Raw genomic sequence first — 21,745 nt, forward strand, 5'->3', positions numbered from 1 at the left:
AGGAAGATGGCAGGAAAGCACTTACAGCCGGGAGGGCTCCTCACACCATAGATACTAACTTTTTGCTCTGAAATGCTCTCCTCCCGCCTTTCCGAGTGCAGAAGCATTTGCTGGGGAACATCAGGCTGGGAGAAGTCAGCATCTCAGCAGGGATCAAAGCAGATAATTCAGTCTGCGCACTAACCTGGGAAAAGCTCATAGCCACAGGCATCTCTGCTTACCTTCACTGGTCACTCCTTCTTCCAGTTCATCTCCTTTCTGCAATTGGAACAAAAAGGCGTGTGTGAACACACAGGCAGTGCTTCACCTTCACTATTATCCTCTACACACATTTAATGCAACTGGACAGTTTCCACCACTCGTTTCTACATGCTAACCATTTGAGCAGGGCGACCTGGGGAAATTGCATGGCTCCCATGTCGGGAGGCCAGTGGTGACTGACATTTCACTGCGCTGCAGAGCAAGAGGACAAGCCCTAGAGATGCTTCTGCAGATTGCTGGTGGATAGATAAACTTTCCCCGTTGGACCTGAATGGCAGTCCGGCGCTGTTTCCACTTCAGACAGTAGGCCTGGTCAAAAACTGAGCTGTGTGATTCACGCAAACACTGTACACGATGCCATTTTTGGTCACACAGTCCTTTAAAAAGTCAGGACTGCGGTTCGCATTGCGTCTTCAAATAAAACGCACTTTTAGCTGACAAAGGACACATGCCGCAAAATAGTTTGGGGCCAACGTTCCTTCTGTGGGAGTTCATTTTAGATTTCATAGAAAAATATAGCAGCTTTCCTGGCGTCCATGCTGTACAAAGACAAGACTAGGGTGGGCTGGATGAAGGATACTGATGGGCAGTTAGCATCTGTCCATGAGATACAAAGGCTGGGATGCCAGGGGGTCAGTGCATTTCTACTGGCTGTGTGCATTTCAACATGCAAATTTCCAACAGTTCTTTAATAAGGAAATTAAATGAAGTCCAAGGATGTGGCATCCTTGTCAATCTATCAGGATGTTAAAAATAGATGAAAACACTACTTGAAAACCTCATGTTGAACGTGCTTTGAAAAAGAAAACTATTTGTCCATGCCCTGGCTTCTCCACCGGGTGAGTGGGAACATACCGACTGGCCTCACAAAGGTGTTTAATGCCTCAGAATTAAATGCCACCTAGCATCTACTAGCTTTCTACTGCACAGAGGTTTCCAAAGGTACACACAGCAGCCACTGCTTCACGTGCAGCGGTGCTGTTTGTTCCAATGTACCCCAAAAAGGGTAAGGAAATAAGTAACGATTAGCTAACCTAATCTGTAACTTCCTCAGCTGGGAAGCAGAGAACCAAAATGAACCATTAACAAAAAAAAGGAGGGGGTGGGGGGGAACCCAGAGCGAAAAACAAAAATCCAGTCCAAACTTTCTCAGAGGGCATCTCTATGCTGCATCCACATACGGTCAGGATGGGGACCCAGGCACCAGGGAGAAGGGAAGCCGGCACAGTCACGGCCGCAGCGCGTGCGATCCCCAGGCTTGTTCAGGCATTTACACGGCACTTCTCTGCTTTGCTCTTTTTGAGCAAGACTATCTAGGGGATGACATATGTACAGAGCTACCTCGATATCTCTCCATAAGATCTTCTCTCCTGCTAAATTAATTCAAATGGCAAAGACAAAAGGTTATTCTTTAAGCAGAGTGGACATGCTATGTTTACTGTATTTCTTTAACAAAATGAGGCCAGTTTGTAATTAAATTTGAAAATGACTGCCTGTACCGAGGCCTGAAAAAACTACCTGCAGCTGAAAATCAGTGACATTTCAAAGACAGCCAGTCAGTCTGCCAAACTCGAACACTGAAACCCAGAATCTGTTTAAGCACTTCAGGTGGCTTTGGAGAGCAGGAGCATATTCCTCCTTTCAGTACAGTCAGCTCCTCTGGTGCCGGAGCGGAGGGCTGACGTGCCGGAGTGAGCCTGCAGCACTGCTGCCAGAGCCGGGGAGCGGAGCCTGAACCCCGCAGCTCCCGGCTAGAAGCTGAGCACACTATAGCAAGGGGCTGGGGGAGACCTTAAGGAGCAGGGAGTTATCTAGAGACAATCTCAGAAGTCATAAGAAGTAATGGAAGGAGACGATCCTTAGGGATGTGGTGACCACAAGGAAACAGTTCAGCTCACTAAAACCGTGTTTAGAAGAACGGTCTGAAATGCGACCCACCACCCATCCCCAAAATGCACTTGGTTAATTTAAGTCAGATGCTTACATTAAAAAAAAGAGACCGGAATAAATGCATACTAGCTGTACCGCTGCTTAAACCAAATGCGTATCGGTACAGCAAAACAAACTCCAGAATGAAGGAAAAGCTACTTTTAGTTGTGTCTTTTGTTTGTTTGTTTAATAATTACCAGACAATAATCATTTAGGAGAAACTGAAAGTTATAAACATCGAAGAGAGACTGTTATAAATTTTTATTATTACTATTATGAAACATGTCAAGATTGCTTGCCAATTTAACAGACACATCTCAATTTGAAAGGAATCTAAGCCCTGATCCAGCATCTCTTAAAAGCATGCCTCAACGTAAGCACGTACTTGGATCCTGTCAAAGCTAATGCAGCCTTAAACATGTGCTTTAAGCCCAGTGGAGAACACAGGTAACCTTCAGCACGTGTTTAAATGCTTTCCTATACGGGGACCAGGAACACAGGATTTCTGGAACGCGTGCTATTCTGTGATGTTAACATGGAGAAGTGAAAATAAAACAACTCAGAAAAAACCCGTTTTGATTGAATTGCTGAACACGACCCTATCTCCTCCTGCTTAGGTAGTCCCCTCAAAGGGAAATAAGCCATATGATTTGGAAGTTTCACTGCTTCCCGTTATGAGAAGTACCAGTAACTCAGCAATGCATTGAATGTTATCCGTACAAGTGCTATTGCCCATGTGAAAAATGAAAATATAAAGAGTCTCACCAAGTCGGTACTGAGCCACTCCTCAATGTCATCCATGACAGAGGACTGTGCAACAGGGATCTAGGGAGTGCAGCGAGAGAACAGCAAGGCAGGCAAAAACCAAAACACATCCACAATCATGGCCACAGAGCGATGGAAAACGCCAGAAATAAGATTAAAAACAAAACAAAAACAAAGATGTAAGATGTGCTGGAAAAAAAAATGCAACAAAATATAAATGGCATTTCAAATAAAGAAACACTTGGAAAGGAAATTATGAACAACAAGGCTAAAAAAAACAAGAGAAGGATTATGGGGAATGATGTGACTTGATGCCAGCGTAAGACGGATAACTTCTCGACCACATATTAAAACCATCAAGATGGACTGATGATTCTAATCTTGATCGTGAAAAGCTTTTAAGGGTAGAATACTGGATATCAGTTAGGTTTTGAAATGTTAAATTTACACCTTTTATTTTTTAAAATGGGTATTAGCCACAGTGAAGGGTTAGCAAAAAGAGGGGCTCAAAGTCTTCAGGCAACACTCCTACAAAAACAATTTGATTTTTTCCGCAGGTGGAGGCAGTCAGAGCCCAGGGTACACAGTCATGTTTCCTTCCAGATCCTCCTCCCACCACACCACCAAGCCTTGGCAAGCCTCGGCACACCAGTTTAAAGCAAATCCGCCCTGGCTCCCCGGCCCCACTCCTCTCTCTGCCGAAGGTGACCCTCTCGCAGCGGAAGCAGCAGCACCCAACGTGTGCCAGTGCAAAGTGCAGAGTCTCAAAGGTGAAAGGAGGAGGAGGATGGGGCAGCAGCTCACGGCGCAGGCAGAGGACAGCACGGTATGCACTCCTCTTGGCTCCAGCTCCAGCACCGGAGCCTGCCCGTCAGGCCTCCACGGATGGTTTAACAAAAAGGCAGGGAAGGTTTGCCTCTCCTCCTGCGATAAAACCGCTCACGTTATGCTGTGCGATTGCGACAGGCAGCACAGACACAGCGCGCCGAGTGCTGAAGTGCGGCTATTTCACAAAGCGCTACAGGCAACTGGGTCAGCGAAGGGAAATTACTGCATATTAGGTGTAGAATTTCCTGACTTAACTACACTGCTTAAACACAACAGAGGGCTGCAGAAGTAAACAGGAAAACACCACAATAGATCTCATAAGGACAACCTGAAAAACACTTGGAAAGCAATTCCAGCCACGCAGGTTCCAGGCCAGAGCACGGCAGCCGAGCAGCGGGGCTGGCAGGCAAGAGACCTCGCGGTGCTGGAGAGGCTCTCCTAGGAAGAAAAGGTATCAGGGGTTGTCCACAGCTTTGTCTGAAACCTCTCACGGGACGAAGAGCTGAAAGAGGCTCTGCAGATGAATTTGCCGGGAGACGTAGTTTTCTCAGGGACTTCTAGCGGAGGAAGACAGACAGATGCTGAATTACAGAGGCAGCAGCACAGGCTGACGCTGTTTAGCGGAGCTCCTCAAGAATCTTTTCTTCTAATCGGGTGGCCCTTTGCACTGAGGAGGTCAGTTAAGCCCTTGCTTGAGGTGAGGTCTGCTAAGGTGGGTTAGTTGTGTCAAAGGACTAGAAATCCAGGGCTCAATCCAAAGCATCTCCCACCAAGAGAGGCACCGGGAAGATGGCTTGGCTCCGACTCTGCAGGTTGCTGGACAAAGTGCACGTGACAGATCTGAGAAGGGTCAGAGGTGCAAGTTGTCACTTTGCTTGCAGCTAATACATGAAGATCCCAAACAGAAAATAAGTTCCTGCAGCTTCCTTTGGAATGGGCCAGATTTAGGATAATTGCCCCTTTTTAATTTGCAATGGAGAGCTGAATCATGCACGTACAACGCTAACGCAGTGTGCTGAAGCTGCTGCGAGCTGGCCCAGATGGCCATTAATGAGAGGAGGGCTCTGTAGACATCTTCCAAAACGTTCTTTCCCAAGGACAAGTTGCATCTTGTAGAACTGTCTTGTTAGTTTAACAGCTTTGGAAAATACTGGCTTCAGAGATACAAAGCAATGAATTTATTCAGCCTCCAGCAACCTGAAACCTACTGCAGAAGTTTCACTGCTGTCTCTCTCCTGTATTGCTTAACATTGCACACAGCAAGTAATGCTTTGGAAGGTGTAGCCTTCAGAGCTGTTGGCTAGTTTGCAGCTCAGAAAGGTACTTACATTTCTTTAAGGATAAGAAAATCTGTATGGAGGGGAGGAGGAAAATAGCAGGGGTTTTTTGTGTTTCTGTGAATAAAATAAGAGCAGCTGTTCTAAAAAGCGTGGTGGTACTGCGGTCCCTGTATTAGGAGGAACAGCAATTCAAATCTTGGTTATCCTGAAAACACAACAGATGACTGAGCAAGTAACGGATTCCCGAGAACTGCAGGACTCTTGAGTTTGCAGGAGTCCTCGAAGAACAGCTCAGCAGTATAGGAGTCTGTGCTGCTGTGCTTTGTAAGATTTAAAAGAAAAAAAAAAAGGAAAAAAAAAAGAAAAAAGAAATTCTACTTTCAGACAAGCCTACTTTATATAACAAACAAACAAAAACCTCAGAAGTGCAAGAACACTTCTCACAGGCCATATGTAAGAAGCAGAGAGAGCTGTAAGATAAACATTTGAGCATGTCAGCCGTTTGCTATTCAGCACTGACCTTTTAAAAAGCTTCCCCCATCTTCCAGCACACTTACAGAGGAGCCAAGGGTTTGTATCTATGGCTCCTTCCATGCTCAAACTTCCAGTTTACTTTCCTCAGACTCTGAGCCCCATTTTCCCCATAAAACATGGGTTCAATGCGTCAGGTTTAATTTGTTCAAGAATAAAGACGGGGGAAAACTCTCAAGAGTAACTGGAAGTTTTAAAATATTTTAACTCTAACATTGTACCATTTATATTTCATTTGAAGCTGACCGCACACAGAAGTTCATTTTTTGCCAGTCAGTTGTGTATTTGGCAAGTCTCCCTCTTCCAGAAGCCCTAAACTGAAAAATGTGGAGGGGAGTTTTGTTAAAACTAATCCCCTAAAACACAACAGAAGCAATGTAAAAATAAATTAGCTAGTTTACACATTAAAAAAGACAACAGTTTCTGGGAACAAACAGCAGTGGCAGCCGCAGACTACATGGAAATGGCTCCAGAATGGGATACTGTCTTGTTAATACTTTGATTATGCAAACATACATGGTCTAGTGAAGCTCTCAGTCTTGGCAAGACAACTCCCTAGATAGTCAGCGTTGGCTGCAAGAGCTGTTTTTATAACGATATTGTGATTTCTTTTTTAAAAGTCTATACTCAAAGTAAATGGAAATTAAGTCACACAATATTTTTGGGTACTTTAAGTAACTGGCTTTAATTAAAGGTTGGGCTCATTGTTCAAATTCCTTTTTTATTTAGTCTTTGGAAAATCCTACAAATGGGATCATCTCAGTAGTCCTGAAAGGGATATGGAAAAGGAGGGCTGGGAGAACAAAAGCAAGCGTTCAATCCCACAAAACCCACAGGAACCTGGAATTCAGGTTCATACTTATCTAAGTTAGATTGTGTTGGTGTTCTCACTAGCAATCAAAAGCCAAAGAGTATTGCCAATATATTTCCTCAGAAGTCATAAAATCCAATATTCTACCCTTAAAAAGACAGTTTGAGGTTATTATTATCACATTTTATTTCTATTAAAAAATGATCCCACTGGAAAAGAAGCAGGTATGAAATGACAATTCAGGTCTCTAGGTGAGCTCATTAATGTTCTTAAAATGTGTAACAAGGTTCATGCTAATTGTTGCTAGACTACTGTCTTGTAGTAGCTTAGTTAATTCCACTTCTTTCTAGATGTTTAACAAAGCTGACACCAATACTTAGTTAGCTGCTATCCATTTCCCCCCATTAGTTAGCAATAGTAAAGAAAGGTCTGTCATTCCTACGGCAGCAGAACTAGAGCGCTAAGATGCACGCTAGCAGTCTACTCCAGCTTTACTACAGTCTTACCATCTATTTAAAGCTGTTGTGATCTTGAAATAGCTGCCTGGCCTCAATATTAGAACACGTTTGACTTTACATGTAAGGACTGAATTAGCTACTTGATTACTTGTAGCTGTGTTTAGACATCGCATAGATGGGGAAGGCAAGAGCTCAGGCGCAGCATGTTCCCCAACACAGCCTGTTGTGCCCATACAACAACCAGCCAATCTGGATCTGATAGGCATGTCCAGACAGCGAAAGCCGTCGTTCACGTGGGGTATCACGTTGTCCTTGTAGAGTGCTCCGTAAAATGCCATGGCTGGACAGGTAATGAAACCCACGTGGTCTTCAGAACAAGGGAACACGCCTGCTTGCCTTCAAAAGGGAGAGGGGGCCCACCACACAGAAGAAATGAGATCTTCACACGTCTATTTCTCAGTTTGTCCACAATTCAAGCACTTTAGTCTCCACGAAGATGACGTATTTCAACAGCCTCGTGTTACCCCAGCCATTTCCATATCCTAGATCCTATCTCTCTATTGAAGGCATACATAGCGGCATCCCATTTTGTTACTAATTAACAACATCTCAGCGAAGGTTTCATTTAATCTTTACTCACATATCTTCACTACAGAGAGGAATCTCCTCTCTAGCTGGTGGTCAGGATGCAATGCTCAAAGCCATTCATATCACCTTCTGTGAATTCTGGTTCAGTTTCATTCTTCCCCTGCCACTGTCCCAAATAATATCTGTCCTGACGTGGTGGCTTAAGCAACACCTGCTTCTCACTTTCGTAACAAATATCCATTTGGCATGTGAGTGGGGTGACAGATTATTCTAACAGATGAACATATTCATGAAAATCTCAACAGCTACCCAAACTCATGAGAAGGGAACTGGAATTACCTGCACTAAAACGTGGTGGCCTTATGCTAAAGTCTGTGCCTAAGAGCTGCTGATACAGACCCCTGTACGACACCTGCACGGCCTAACTTGTAAGAACCCAGAGCTTACACTGCAAACAGATCTGGTACTGGAACAGCTCAGCGAACATTCCTAAGTCATGTTTAAACCAGGAACATTTTCTGCAGATACCATTTTGTCCATGTTAGTTCTGTAGGCATAGCTGGAATGGATAAAGGTGTGGTTTGTGTCTCCACGGTCCTGGCATCACCTTGCCAGCAGAACTGAGCTGTAGATTAAGCTGAAACAGAAACAATGCTGCCAAATTCACTGGGAGGGTACATACGGAGCCCTGAATGAGCCTCCCTCTGCAAAGGTGTGTTTGTGAACCAGGATGCACAGAAACGAAGTGGGAAGAATTCAACCCTAAGCTTAAATCTATCGCAGTTTGGAAAGAACAACGTCAGGTCATGAGGGATGTGAGTACCACTCCGGCAGGTGGAGAATACCCTTTCAGTGGTCTCAGTGGTGTACAGGTGCAGGTATTGGCAGTGTCAGCTCACCCCTCTTTCCCCCCCTCATCTCAGAAGTATAAAAAGTTACCAAAGAATGTGCGCATCAAGTTCATACCTGGGATGCTAATTATTCCACTGGTATTGCAAATGCTACAAAGTCATATTAATAAATACAGTTAAGAACTACAGCCAGTTAAGAGAGAAACGGAGTTAATGATTAGTTTAGTTTTATTTTAGGTATTTCTCTCTCACATTTAGCATACAAACAAGGTGACAGGCTTGTAAAAGCAGCGACTGGCTGGACAGCCAGATCCCCTTCCCTCCCCAAATCCGTATGCCTCCATGAATGCTGCAGTATCCTTTTTCCAGACTGAATAACCACAAGCCAATGAACGAATATTGTGTTTGTTTTTTTAATAAAGCAGTGGTGTGAGTGGTGTGAACAGCAGGGGTGCCGATTTCATGCTTCCCTGCTCTTGTAAACAGTGGAAAGGCAAAGAAGAAGAACTAACTCAATCACTGGATTATTCATTATGGATGAACATCTAACAGTGGCATAGTACATCTCTGGCTGCAACAGAGCCACCGACCTGCAAGAGCCTCTGTGAACCACAGTCAACAGTATCAGAGGCAAAGCAAGCGCTGCTCACTTTATGGCTTTTCACTCTCATGTGACGAGCTGTGGGTCTCTGACGAGCACCGAAATGAAACTCTGGCTCCCAAGGACAGGTACCTACAGCGGGGCTTACCCACGTGGGCGAGCAGGCACAGAACTGCTTCTGGGTGCGTGCACTGGCAGGCAGATACGACCGTATATACGCGCGTATCCAGTAACTGTGCACGCACCAGCCATGCAAACTTCTGAGAAATTCACAAGCTGGCCCTCAGAAATAAGTCTAGCAGACTAAATGCAAAGTGTTTCGCAGAGTTAGTTCACTCTGATGTTGCACACTCTGGATTTTCTCAACCTTAAACTCTCCAGGATGCTTCTCTTTTTTTAGCACTGAGCGGCTTCGTCCGGGACATTCAAGGCTCTCCCCGGCATTCCCGTTCCATGGGCCTCCTGACGCACAGCCCCACACGCTGCACTGCAAGCGCACCGCAGCCCAAAGGGAATTCTTTCTGAACTCAGCTGCAGTCAGGACTGTCTCAGAAGGATTTTGTACAGTTAGGTCACATTATTGGTACTAATCTCAAACACTTAAAGTGATGGATTACGTTGTCCAAAAATACAAAATTGGTCTTAGAACTTGGCTTTAAGGCATAGCTGAGGCTATTTTTTACCTCCCTCTGACTTCTGCACTTAAAGCAGGCTTTTGAACTTCCCTCTGCAAGCATGTTGATGAAGGACAACTTCAAACAAGGTCAAAATGTGCAAAGATTCAGTGATCTTCAGAAGCTTGATTTTATCAGAGCACTGGCATCACTAGACACGGGAATTAAATCCTTAAAGCCAGAAACACTATTGTACCTTTTGGAGTCTGAATCCTAATGCCAGTGTAATTCCCTGACTGGGGTGGAAGATGTCAATCTGGGTAGCAGTTCTCTCATTCCCTTCCTTTCGTACAGAACTATCCCTACGTTACTCAGTTCAATTAGATATGATCCTGCAAGCGCCGTATGTTTATTCCAGACCATGAAGTTAAAGCAGCCTTTTCTGGTAGTGCTTAAAGACATACAGAAAGTGTCCTTTTTATGAACAAGATCCATGAGACTTGTGTTTATCCCTCGAAAAGTGGATACTGCATAAATAAATCAAGACAGTATAAGGAACTAATTGGATCCCCAGGCCTCTTCCGAGGGTGATGTGGGATCCTACAAATGATTCAGTTGGTTATAGGCCTTTGTGCTGTACAAACCAGAAATTGGTGCAAATCTTTCCCTTTGCCCCAGGTAATGACGTAGGTGGAAAATAAACTCCTTGTACTGTCTGATTTCAAGTGGTTCAGTAGGGCAGGACGAGAGGTGAATGGAGGATGGTTATTCTAGGTAAAGGGACTGGGGTGGGCAGTAGGAATCGCTTCACTGGTGAAGTCCTCACCATTCCTTGTGTAATTAGCCACTTGTCTATGGGCTCCATGTCTGAGTTCCCACCTTTACCTCTCCTCTGTGTTGAGAACAGAAAGGTCCATAAAGAGAGAAACCACAGCAACAACCCGTGATAAAGTAATATAACAGCGGCAAGTTAAAAAATTCATATTCACATACACACACACGCAGAGTTGCCTATGGTAGCTTCTGGCAGCAGCTGCATCCCCCTCTGCTGCCTGTCAGCTCTGTCCGTGGAGGGACAGACCTCACCCCGACCTCTGCACTTCCTACAGACAGTTCACAGAATTTTAGCACTTCCTCCGTGCTGATATTAAAAAAAAAATAATCACTGACTAGTAGTGAGGCTGATGTTTGTCATCTTCTTAGAAGAAGAAAAAGTGTAGGCTATACAACCTACTAAAATCAGACTTTACTGGAAACACCAGAATTACGCATTGTGGGGTTTCCCTTGTTTATGAAGCTGTGAGTTGCAGCACACCCTACTTACCTCCTTGATCTCAGCAGACAGACTCTGCCCCAAACCTAGCAGTACAACAGCTCTAATGATGGCGTTTGAGCAGGAGGGTAAGTAATGGCAGTTTGCTGCAGTGTTCTGGCAGTCTTTCAAACTGCCCCTCTCTAAGAACAGCAGAGGTTAAAAGGACCGCTGATGCATCCAGTTCCCTCTGAGCAGGCTGACAGACTGCATGGCACAGCAATGCAAAGACTCTCAAGATGGCTTCTTGTCCTTCAGCATCTCATCCCCGAGCCAGGGCCTGGATGCAGAATCATCTCTAGCTCTAGAGGGGCTTGTTCGGGACCAGCAGAGCGCAGCGGTTTCAGCTCACCGGCCCTGCCAGAACTGGGCTAGCTCAGCAGAGGGCCACTGGTGTGTTTATGTACCTCCACCCAGATACCCGTATATGTGGAATACCTCCCCTGTCCCCATTACCACAGATAATGGAGAATCAGCTGTCATCTTTTATGTCTCATTTTAGTACTTGTGCTGAGGAAAAAAAGGGGGAAATCACTCCAACTTCATCTACTATCTGTGTAACACCAGAGAATTGTTTCTTGGACACCTCTCCTCCCAGTAGTGAGCACGCAACAACTCTGTGGCAATAAAAGCAATTCCCAACATGGAAAAGCAATATTAAGAAAACAGTGTATTTTTAGCTCATCTTGTTTCCAGCTGCTAAGTCATATTAAAAGACAGCTAATGCCACGTGATCAGCCATCTCTCTACAGACCATTCTGAGAATGACTACATTAGAAACATCGGATGTGCTGAATTTTACCACTGGACAACTGTGCTGGAACAAGACGTGTGTGAAGAATGTGTTGCGAAGCTTTTGGCCCCTCCCTAGAGCTGTTCTTAAATTAGTTCTCTACCCAAATTAACATGTGTCTTTCATTTACTGAGCACTGCCAGTTTTTTGCTACACATGCTGGGGCTGGTAACTTGAGGAGAGTTTAATTTTTATTTCCTTTAAGAAGAGACACCCACAAGCCTCACACTTGACAAAAAGTAGTGTTTACCAATTACTGAAAGACTGCATTTCAGAGCAAGCTATTCTGATTACACGATACAGTCATCAGGACCTTTGAAAAGAGGCTGAAAGTCTGTACATCTCAGAGCCCAAAGTTCCACAACCCATAAAGCGTTTGCCCCAAAAAACTTTGACCGTCAGATTAGCTTAGACACAGCCCTTTGAACTGACACCACTTCGGGCAGAGCAGCAACTACGCTGGTGTGAATGACACGTTGCATTGGTGCCTCAAGCAGAACTGTCTTGAGAACAAAAGTGTTAATAAATAAGGACATGACCCCGTGGCCACCAGGGGAATACAGCCCCCTTGACCAGTAGCTAAATGCATGCCCCTTGCATTTGGTTAGCCAGGAACAAAGAGCAGAATCTCAAATCCTTTCCCAGGTCCTGCCAATAACACAGCTCAGTGATACTGGAGGCTTGAGTTGTCAGACTGGCTTCAGGAATTCCTCTCTCACCCCCCTTACTATACTTCTGCCCCTGCCTCCCCGTGCATCCCCCTTTTCCCTCAGTACTGCTGGCATGAATTTTTGTGGGGCCGAGCTTGAAACTGGTCACGGGGCTGACCTGGGCTATAAATTACCCTTTTTGCAGGAGGACAAGGACAGGAACAAGCAGATAGATTTGTGGGGCAGGGGGATGCTCCATAAGGAATCATTGCTGAAGCCCTGCTACCACTGAACTATGGCCCAGGCAGGCAGGCAGCTGTGATCTGACCTCAGCTGGCTCCGAACGCAAATTCTCCCTGGCTCAGAGCACAAGCTGCCAGGCCTGCCAGCTGCCCTGAGCACTCCCATTTCAACTTATGAAAGAACCAGGGCGGGATCAGCCAAGGCATGGGGAGGCAATTCTCCATGGAGGGAGGCGTGTGCATGCCGCACTGGCTCTCCCATGCTACACTGGCTCTGCCATGCTCCCTAGTGGTCAGCACAGACCAAAATTAGGCTAGGAAAAGGCTCTAAACTTGCTCCGTCATCTAAAAACTTGCACATAGCTGAGTACAAAAGAGCAGGACAGTTTTAAAAAGCAGGGTGGTAGAAAGGGGTCGAGAGACAATCTGAAAGCTCTTTTCACTTCTGCCTTCACCAAGGTATGCACACAAAGCTGGCCAAGCTCGCTCTCTCAAACACGTTTCTAACATCAGCTGCTGTGAGGTGACAGCCCATGGGCCTCTTCTGCCCACACAAGATAGCAGGAGCCTGCCCTGGGACAGATAGAACAGGCTGCGTGCAAGGGCAGTTATGGCAAGGCATGTGAAGCATTAAAAGTCTACATAATTTCTCTCCCTGTAACTTGCTCGTGTATCCGTGCACATAGAGAGAAGTCTAGTAGATTAAGATTGCAACAACTTTCATAAGCAAAAATGAACCAAATAAATGCACACCAGTGTTCACAGGATGTTCCCTACTTATTCTTTTCAGCAGCGATTCCAGTCAAAGAGCTAGACCCCCCAGGCAAGCTGCAGGAACACAGGAGAATTTACCCACTATGATTTTGAAGTCTTTTAGGCTGGTGTGCTAAGTAGCAGCTCTTTAGAGATCATTACTGAGCAAGTACTTGCTCCTAGATATCAATTTCAAAATAGCCAGTACTAGCATGTCACTGGAATACAGAATGAGAAGTCTTGGGCAAAGCAGCTGCCTACAGCTCGGATTCCACGCACGGCTTCAGATAACAAAATGCAGAGCAACAACCTACCCCTCCCGTGTTCTGTTTTCGAACATCCAGGGCAGACGCTAGTCCTTTGACAGCCTGTGGATCCTCATACGTCACACTGAAAGAAAGGAACAAATGACAGAACTAGAAGGAAGTCCAGCAGTCACCCATGCAGAACACACTTGCTACTCTGATTTACTTCCCGGGAAATCAGAAAGCACGTTCTTTTTTGTAACAAGACTTCAGGTGTACTAAGTGTATTCCAAGAAGAGGAGTGTGCTCTGTATAAAGACCATCCATCAGTTTCAGTGAGCATGTTGAAGCAAAAAGAGTAAGACTGGCATTATGAAAGGCAGGCAAATAGCTTACAAGGCACCAGAAGTGTGTCCAAGAGCTAGCAGGGGACTATGAAAAGAGGCCTGATTACTGATTGCATTCTGCAAAGCTTTGAAGATGACGTTTGGAAGCCTGAACTTGATGTGTGCATGGGGGGAGACAGAGGGAGACTTGAAGACAGATGAAACATAACTAAGCAACTGCAGTGAAGCACACAAAGAAACGCACTATTTACAGAGGCTGGATTTTTAAAAAGCTTCTTAAATTGCTATGCAAGAGGGACATGTAGCAGTCAGGTGACAGAGGCAATAGCATCATTTCTCAGAGCACAGCGATGAACCATGAGCTGAAGCAGATGCCAACACCTGCCCATAAATCAGCCCCTGGGAGGAGCTGCATGTCTGAGCAGGAGGAGCACTTTCTCCTCCAGCGTGCTGGCTTCTCCCAAGCTCCGAGCACAGCACCCAGAGGCTCTCACCTACACACCGCGGTGAGACACACTCGCACCTTTACTGCTGCTCCATTTATATGGCATACAACCCAAGGAAGATATAGCAATCCTCCCTTGTGAAATCATGGACTGATGTGTGCCCCTTGTTCCATTAGCTTGCAGAAGGAGACAGAGGTGCAGTGTGGGAAGACTAGTTCCGTGCTTCATTTAGCACAAGAGACAGAGGGACCTCCATTAGATCTCTCTGCAATGCATCTCCCTTCTGACTACACTTTAGGGCTCTCAGCCTGAAATCTCCAGGGGTAACGTATGCCTCTACAGTAGAGCACATCTTCTCAACATTGATACTATAGCTGAGGCAGTACCAATAGCTATATTGATGACTGCAAATAAAAGATCCTAATAAATTTGCTGGCTCAAGTTTTCCAGAGCTGGTAAGTTTCTGATAATCTGCTAAGGTCTGAGCTAAACTATTTAACAACATTTCTTAGTTTGAGACAAGATATTGATGGCGTTCTGACTGCTGGTAGTTATTACATCCTCTAGAATCTGAAACCAGGAGGCAAGAAATAATATATGAAAGAAAAATACCTGAGTGTGTCTTTTACTGAATCTCACTTGACAGGGATCAGAGGATTTCTTAGTAATTGCATAGATTTATTTTACATTAAAATAATTGGACCTGTTAAATGCCCTTGAAAGTGCTAGATTTGCAGCTCTAGAGATGCAAACCCTATGCATATAAACAAATTAGGGATAGCATGGCAGCCAGGCAAGCTACGCTGCCTTGACAGCCTGCAAGAGTCTGACTGCTGGGCCAAAGGGAGAGTTTAACTGGATGGTAATTCTGTTTCCGAGCCCTTGATGACAGTAATTCAGTCACCAAAGTATATCCATGACCTTCAGGTGAGGGACCCTTATGCTCCTGTATCTCAAGCACTGGCCGGGCGGATGGGATGACAAGCCTTTATGAGAGGAAGCATCTGCAGAAGTAAAGGCAAGTTCATTTCCAAGTTTCCAGTGAGCTCATTAGCTAAGACAGTCAAATAACATTACTCAGCCGGTCTGCTCTGCCCAGCAGCAGAAACTTCTCCACTTGCTCATACTAATATTGACCAACAGGATAGGGCTTGGATTAAAAGCACAAAAACATACACCAAAACTACTTTTTTAGTCTGGAATGAAGTCAAGAAGTTTCAGATTTATGCCCTTAGAAAAGAGCAATGCCATGACTCAAACAGAACTAAAGACAAACTCCAACATACTTCTTTCGCTGCTCAGCCAAGGAACTGCCTCTTGTCTGTGCAAACATGTCGAAGTCATCACGAGGATTACAGTGTTGTAGAGAGCTGAGTGTGCCACTGACGCTGTTTGTACCCAAGTCTGTAAGCAGAGGCAAAAAAAGCAAACCAATGAAGCAGCAAACCATATGCAAGGGCCACTGCCATGACTGTGTAGGTTACAGAGTAAATCATTAACAATACAGGACAGCTATAGATATCATCTAGTTAACAGTCGTAGCACTGAGCACAATTCTGTCCAGAAGAGGCTGGAGGCTGCTAATTATGCATTTCTTAAAGGACAAATGTAGAGATGGTCTTAATCCTCCTGGAAGCACCACACTGTAAGTATTCCTCATCGAGATGCCAACATTTGGGAATTGGTGTGCACCTGCTGCCAATCTCATCCTGAGATATTTACTATTCACTAACATGGTCCAAAATTTGGGGCATGGATACTCATCTTCTCTACAATGTTGTCTCTTAGCTACTGACTGTGAAATCAATAGTTTCAGATCAAGTGATATGATATTGGTGCAGTGCTGAAAGAGGTGGAGAACCTTCAGTCAAATCAAGCGATCATATCATATCTTTGGTTTGATTTAATGTAAAATACCTAACAGTTTCATAAAACCTTTCATCCAAAGATTTCAAATATCACTTGTAGAAGGGGAATCAAGAACATTCACCAGTCTGATTTCACGGAGAGCTATACCTATGCAGAAATAAGACCAGTAGCACAAGTTTTACCATGAATGAGAACCTGCATCCTTTCCTTCACTCTCCCCTTTGGTTAACAAATCCCTCCCTTTGTGTCAGGCTGGTTCCCAATTACAGATGGCTACAGTGCAGGGGAGTGGGAAAGCCTTCCTAATCCTGTAAGCCATGTACCCAAACCTTCTGAAGGTTACATGGCAACGTTAATCAGGTAGTGGAGAGCCAAAGGGAGCAGAAACTCCCTGACCCACCAATGAAAGAGGAAAATGGCTCCTCGTAAATCCCAACAGCCCACTGCGATAAGAGCTTGTACTAAGTGTTCAGGTTGGTCACAGGGACCTCAGCAACCGCTCAGACTTGCTCCCGCACTCACACACCTAGATTGCGTAGCAGCCCCCACATGCTGTTCAAGGCTCACAGACTGGTCAGGCTTGAAAAAGTCCGTGCATTGCAGCCTCACGTTCATCAGCACTATTTAGACCAGGTACTCACCAAGCCCTGCAAGCTGTGAAGAAAGTGAAGACGGGGGTGCTGAGCTTCCGACCATTGGGCTCACTACAGCTGGAGAGCCGGGACCCAAATCTATTAAGTTATCTTCTGTCACCTCATTCAGTACCTGTTGGGACACAAAAAACACAGCGAGTTACACATGCCAAAGATTTCTTCTTGCAGTGCAACATTAAACACCAAAAAATAATGGGTGCTTCCTAAAAAGATCTCTCTCGCACACTGCCAAATGGACCAGTCTCTTGGATACCACAGTGATAAGTGCAGAATAAAAAGGGTCAGCCACCAAAAAAACCTCAAGTTTGACTGCTCAGCACAGCAGGGAACTCTCCCGGAGGTCATCTGCATCTCTTCAGATTTAGCTCATGTGTCTCTGTTCTCCACCTCTTTTAGCACCGGACCAACATCAGATCTAAGTCAAACTGAATTTGCTAACATCTTCCGCATTAGGTATCAACTGTTTTCAGAAACAAAACTTATTTTTTGTGACTAAAGTTACAATGCAGAGCCTGTGATGAAGTTTGCATCACACTGCAGTAGAAGTGGCGCTCAAACAGGCAAAGTAAATAGTGGAAATTGTTAGAAGAAAGCAAAATAGAAAATGTAATAGTGCCACGTATGAATTCATCATGAACTCAGATCTCGAACACTATAAAACAACTATAAAATAGTTTTCATTGAAAGAATAATTAGAACTGTAACTCTTCAGCTTGGAAAGGAGCTGCTGAAAAAGGAGATGAGAGGTTCCTAAAATTATGAGTGGCATGAAGAAAATGAATCTGAACAGTGGTATTGTAAGACACAGTGAAGAAGAATTAGGTGGATCAAATAAAAATCATTAAGTGACTTGTTCAAATGTAAACAAAATATTTATTATATATACACACCCACATAAATATGTAAAAATGTGTAGTGAAACTGTGGAACTCGCTCCTTAAGGACATTATGAATGCCTAAAGTCTGCACGGACTCAAAAGCAATCAAAAAAATTAATAAAGGAAAGAAAATCCATCAAGGATTGTAAACACAGAGATGTTTTAGTGTCGTGTCTTCCTGAGCTAAAAGTTGTCACTTGAGGCCTGCCACATTCTTACACTCTTTTCCTGGTATCCACTATTAGCCACTACAGGCAGGACGCAGGGCTGGACAGATAAGAAGTCTGATACTAGTGATATCAGTACGGCTAGCATGGTGAGGCTGCTGATACAATAAATGGAGTTAGGTACTTACTCCATTGCTGGCATTTTGTGTTGAACGTCCTGATCTGTATCGTTCAAATCTGTTTAGAAAAAAAACAAAAAACCAACATGGACTATCAAAGCCACCAATAAACTATGAAAAACATGAGTTTACAACAAAGCCATGACACGCTTGCCACTGAACTTAGTTTTCGTTGGTTCAAGAGGGAACCCTGAAAGCTTTCACTCCAAGCTAGGACAAAGGGAGAATAGTTACAGAAGTTGCATTCTTGGCAAACGTGGATATTAAGTTGACTCATCTGATCTTGCAGCACACACATGCCTGAAAAACACTGTAGGATTTGTCTTTGGATTTTTTCATTAAGTGCTTCGTGATAGACTATTCTGTTAGCCAAGGGACAGGAGGAACTGCAGCAAGATTGATGCTGCCAGCTAAATTAGCTGAGCACTGCAGCAAGTCCTACTCCCACTTAACAGCTCCCTCTTGCTGCAATACATGTAAATGAGAAGCCATATGCATGCTAGCACAGCCCTACCCAGGCAGCACATGGCAAGAGAAAAAATGCTTAGCAAATTCATTTTCTAAAACATTCTGGGTCAGCTCAAGGATCGTCAGAGCCTATGTTCAAATAGGTTGGTACTTTCCAAGAATGAAAATTAATGATGTTGGATAAAAATCCTCATACTACTTAGGGGAAGAAGTCTGGCTAGTCAAGATCTGGTCTCTTGTCTACTCCTTCCCCAACCAGGTGTGCATCTGGGGCTGCAAACCTAAATCTAGCCTTCATGAACTCAGAAAAGGCAGGGGGAACTACCTCCTCCCAAGGCCTGTCTGAGGCCAGTCCAATCTCCTTCCTTACCAGGAAAAGCATCATGATTTCTCTGAAGTTTTTTCCTCATTTAAAAGTAGTTTCAGATGTAATCTCTCTGTTTAGTAAAAAACCCATAGTATTCATATAGTCCTGTGGGTTTTCTCCCAGATGGACAAAATACAACAGGGAATCTCAAGGAAACTAAAATGTTTTCTTAATGTAACAGAGGAAAATGCAGACTTAAAAGGCAGCAAAAACAAATTCAGGCCCAAATTTCAATTTTAGGAAACTGTGGGTGTCTACTGTTACTGGAAATCCAGCTCCCTTAGCTGGAAACCTAAGACACCTCCCACCTCATATTTCTCACCCAAAAGGCTTATGAACCACACGTTCATTTACATCCAAAGCTTCACAGCGAAGGCCAGAGCTCCTGCTTGAGTCACTGACAGAGCTCGGTACCCGTACAAGAAATCAGCGTGATGAATGTGGAGCTTTTGGAATAGCAGAGGAGGAACTGGAATTTATTGAAACGCTCAGACCAGTGCAGCTATTCTACCACAAATAGCTTGCTAACATCACTCAGCTCACCTTTCAGTGTATAATGACTACAAATACATTAGCCCCAATCAGCGAAGTCGCAGATGGAGGAAAATAGAAAAAATATTAAGGGTGACCAGACTAAGCCTCAGTGACAGTTACACTCCGCCACTTGTAGAATCATGCTTGTGCATGAAACACGTTCCATTTCACATAAAAAGCCAGCATTTGTTTCAAAGTTTGCCCCAACCTCCTCTGAGCACCTAAATCAAAGACAAAATCGAGGCCACTGAGTCTTCTTTCCAGCCTTTGCCGTGACAGCACAGATTCACAGATCTAGAGTCTAATTTATTTTTAAAGGCTTGAGAAACAAAGCCCTGTGCTAAGAGCGAGGAACAAAGGGTACTCTTTAGTGCCTCACTCCCCAGGCCTGTCATTAAGGGGAAGATTAAACTTTCCCAAGACTGCTTGTATCACGTGTCACCTACTGCAGCAGATGTGGCTGACAGCGCCTTTGTCTAACGTGTGTTGAAAGTCCTATGACCCAAGTCCTGCCCCCGGGGACGATTCGCGCAGACCAACCCTTCAAAACCTCAGCTCCACGCAAGACAGGCTTTTTTCAAGATTTTAAGTGCTACTTAAAAACAAAACCCTTACATGCACGAAGGTCACGCCCACCTCAGGCAGCTCCCCTTGCACCAGTACTGGAACTAGAAAGCTCGGAGATCAGGAGACAGAGAGAGTTCGCGGGAGCCTCCCTAACCCAGGAAGCAGCACAAGCATTTGTGCAGAGCCCAGGCTACCAAGTGGAACTAGCGACTGTGGCTGTGCTATTTTTGGTCCCAAGTCCCTACATCTGTGCAGCACCGCACGACAGGGACTTGCAGACTCAAGTCTCTGCTAGTTCAGAGAGTTTTGCACAATGCCTTGCATTTTATGGATATGCCCCACAAAAATTCAATGGCTAGGACAAAAAAAAATAAATCATAGTATTAAAGGAAACAACTGAAACAAGACTGTTACCACAAATGACCATAAAAAGACTTTGTAAATGCTTTCTGTGGTTTGGTTCTCTGCGTTTTGTCACGCTGAACCATTGGCCCAGATGGCCAACTCTTGTCAACAGACCTATTTTACACTTAAGTGAAAACCCAGAACGAATGTAAATAGTTGATGGAAAAGGTGCCCCACCTTTCATATCTGAGGAAGACGTTATTTAAATCATCATTCACATGCAGCAGTTCCTCTGTGACTTCTTCATTGGACACTCGTGAGATAAGCTCCACAATTCTCTGCTGCATGGCTCTACAGGTTCGGTTCAGTTCCTAGGAGGAATGCATTGTGCACACACATTCTGATAAGCAGCTAGCAATAAGTAGATTTAGTTGAGCTCTGTTCACAGCCAAACATATCCCCCAGCTGAGAAACACTAAGACAAGTCTATCTTTGCATGATTAAATGTCACCCAAAAGCACATCTAATCAAACATGCCCTTCAAGAGACGATGGCATAAAACCTTGAGAGCCTATTTACAATTCAACATCCTGATTCTTCTTTAACTCTGAGCACTCCACAGAATAAATATCTGTATTTTAGTGATCTGTTTTAAGAATAAAACATGTTAATACAACAGCTTTCCAGAAGAGAGCTTTCAAGGAAAATTCAATCTGCTCTTTTTGGCAATATCATCCTTAAAAACTAAAAGATGCATGTGATGGAACAAGTGGGGAAGAAAGTTCATCGTGGCTACCACAGGCAGCAAGTGTGTCTACACAGCAGGAAGAGAAGGGTTGGGGACACAGAACTTACCAACTACTGAGAACATGAGGGTGAACACACAACAAGAAGCAGAACACGAAGAGATGAGCATCCCCCCACACACGCACACACACTTCAGTACTGAACTATACACAGAAACGTTCCCTTCAACTGAACAAGCCCACAGACAAGAGACAGCAAAAAGGCAGTGGGGAGTTTCAGAAGAAAATTTTAAAGAATATAGAGTAAGGGCATTTATTTTAGAAGTCTCCCATGCCAAGAAATCTAGGTTTGAGTTTGCCTAAACCAGGAGTTCTCGTGCTTCCAGGACACCTCTTCCATCACCAATTACTTAGCAGAATTCTTTACTCCTGAAAGGGCTCAAGACCAAAGGTCAAAACCGGTATGTTGAGGAGGAACTACAAGAAGAAACGTGACATATGGCATGGCGCCACTGATGAGGCCCACGGTTTTACTTCAATAAGCACTGACATTTCAACTAAAGCATGTCCCTCTGTCATCTTCCACCCCCCCAGCTCCACTTCACAGCAAAAATTCAGCACTAAACAAGGATGACTCGTTGGTACACAACCTTCGGGATGAAAGCAA

General features: G+C 44.5%; 1 protein-coding gene across 2 annotated transcripts in view; it reads right to left on the reverse strand.

The window, feature by feature from the left end:
• TOM1L2 (target of myb1-like 2 (chicken)) overlaps nt 1-21,745 on the reverse strand; it is a 58,374-nt gene that overhangs the window by 6,280 nt on the left and 30,349 nt on the right. Inside the window, exons 8-14 of one of the 2 annotated variants that reach the window (XM_009321405.1) lie at nt 20,570-20,703; nt 18,061-18,109; nt 16,816-16,939; nt 15,592-15,709; nt 13,582-13,657; nt 2,956-3,015; nt 222-258 (exon numbers count right to left, since the gene is read on the reverse strand). In XM_009321405.1, the coding sequence (XP_009319680.1) occupies nt 222-258; nt 2,956-3,015; nt 13,582-13,657; nt 15,592-15,709; nt 16,816-16,939; nt 18,061-18,109; nt 20,570-20,703 (598 nt within the window). The remainder of the gene's footprint in view (nt 1-221; nt 259-2,955; nt 3,016-13,581; nt 13,658-15,591; nt 15,710-16,815; nt 16,940-18,060; nt 18,110-20,569; nt 20,704-21,745) is intronic. The other variant, XM_009321406.1, reaches the window with a different exon arrangement.

Source organism: Pygoscelis adeliae, unplaced genomic scaffold, assembly GCF_000699105.1.
Source record: "Pygoscelis adeliae isolate BGI_AS28 unplaced genomic scaffold, ASM69910v1 Scaffold543, whole genome shotgun sequence".
Taxonomy (NCBI): Eukaryota; Metazoa; Chordata; class Aves; order Sphenisciformes; family Spheniscidae; genus Pygoscelis; species Pygoscelis adeliae.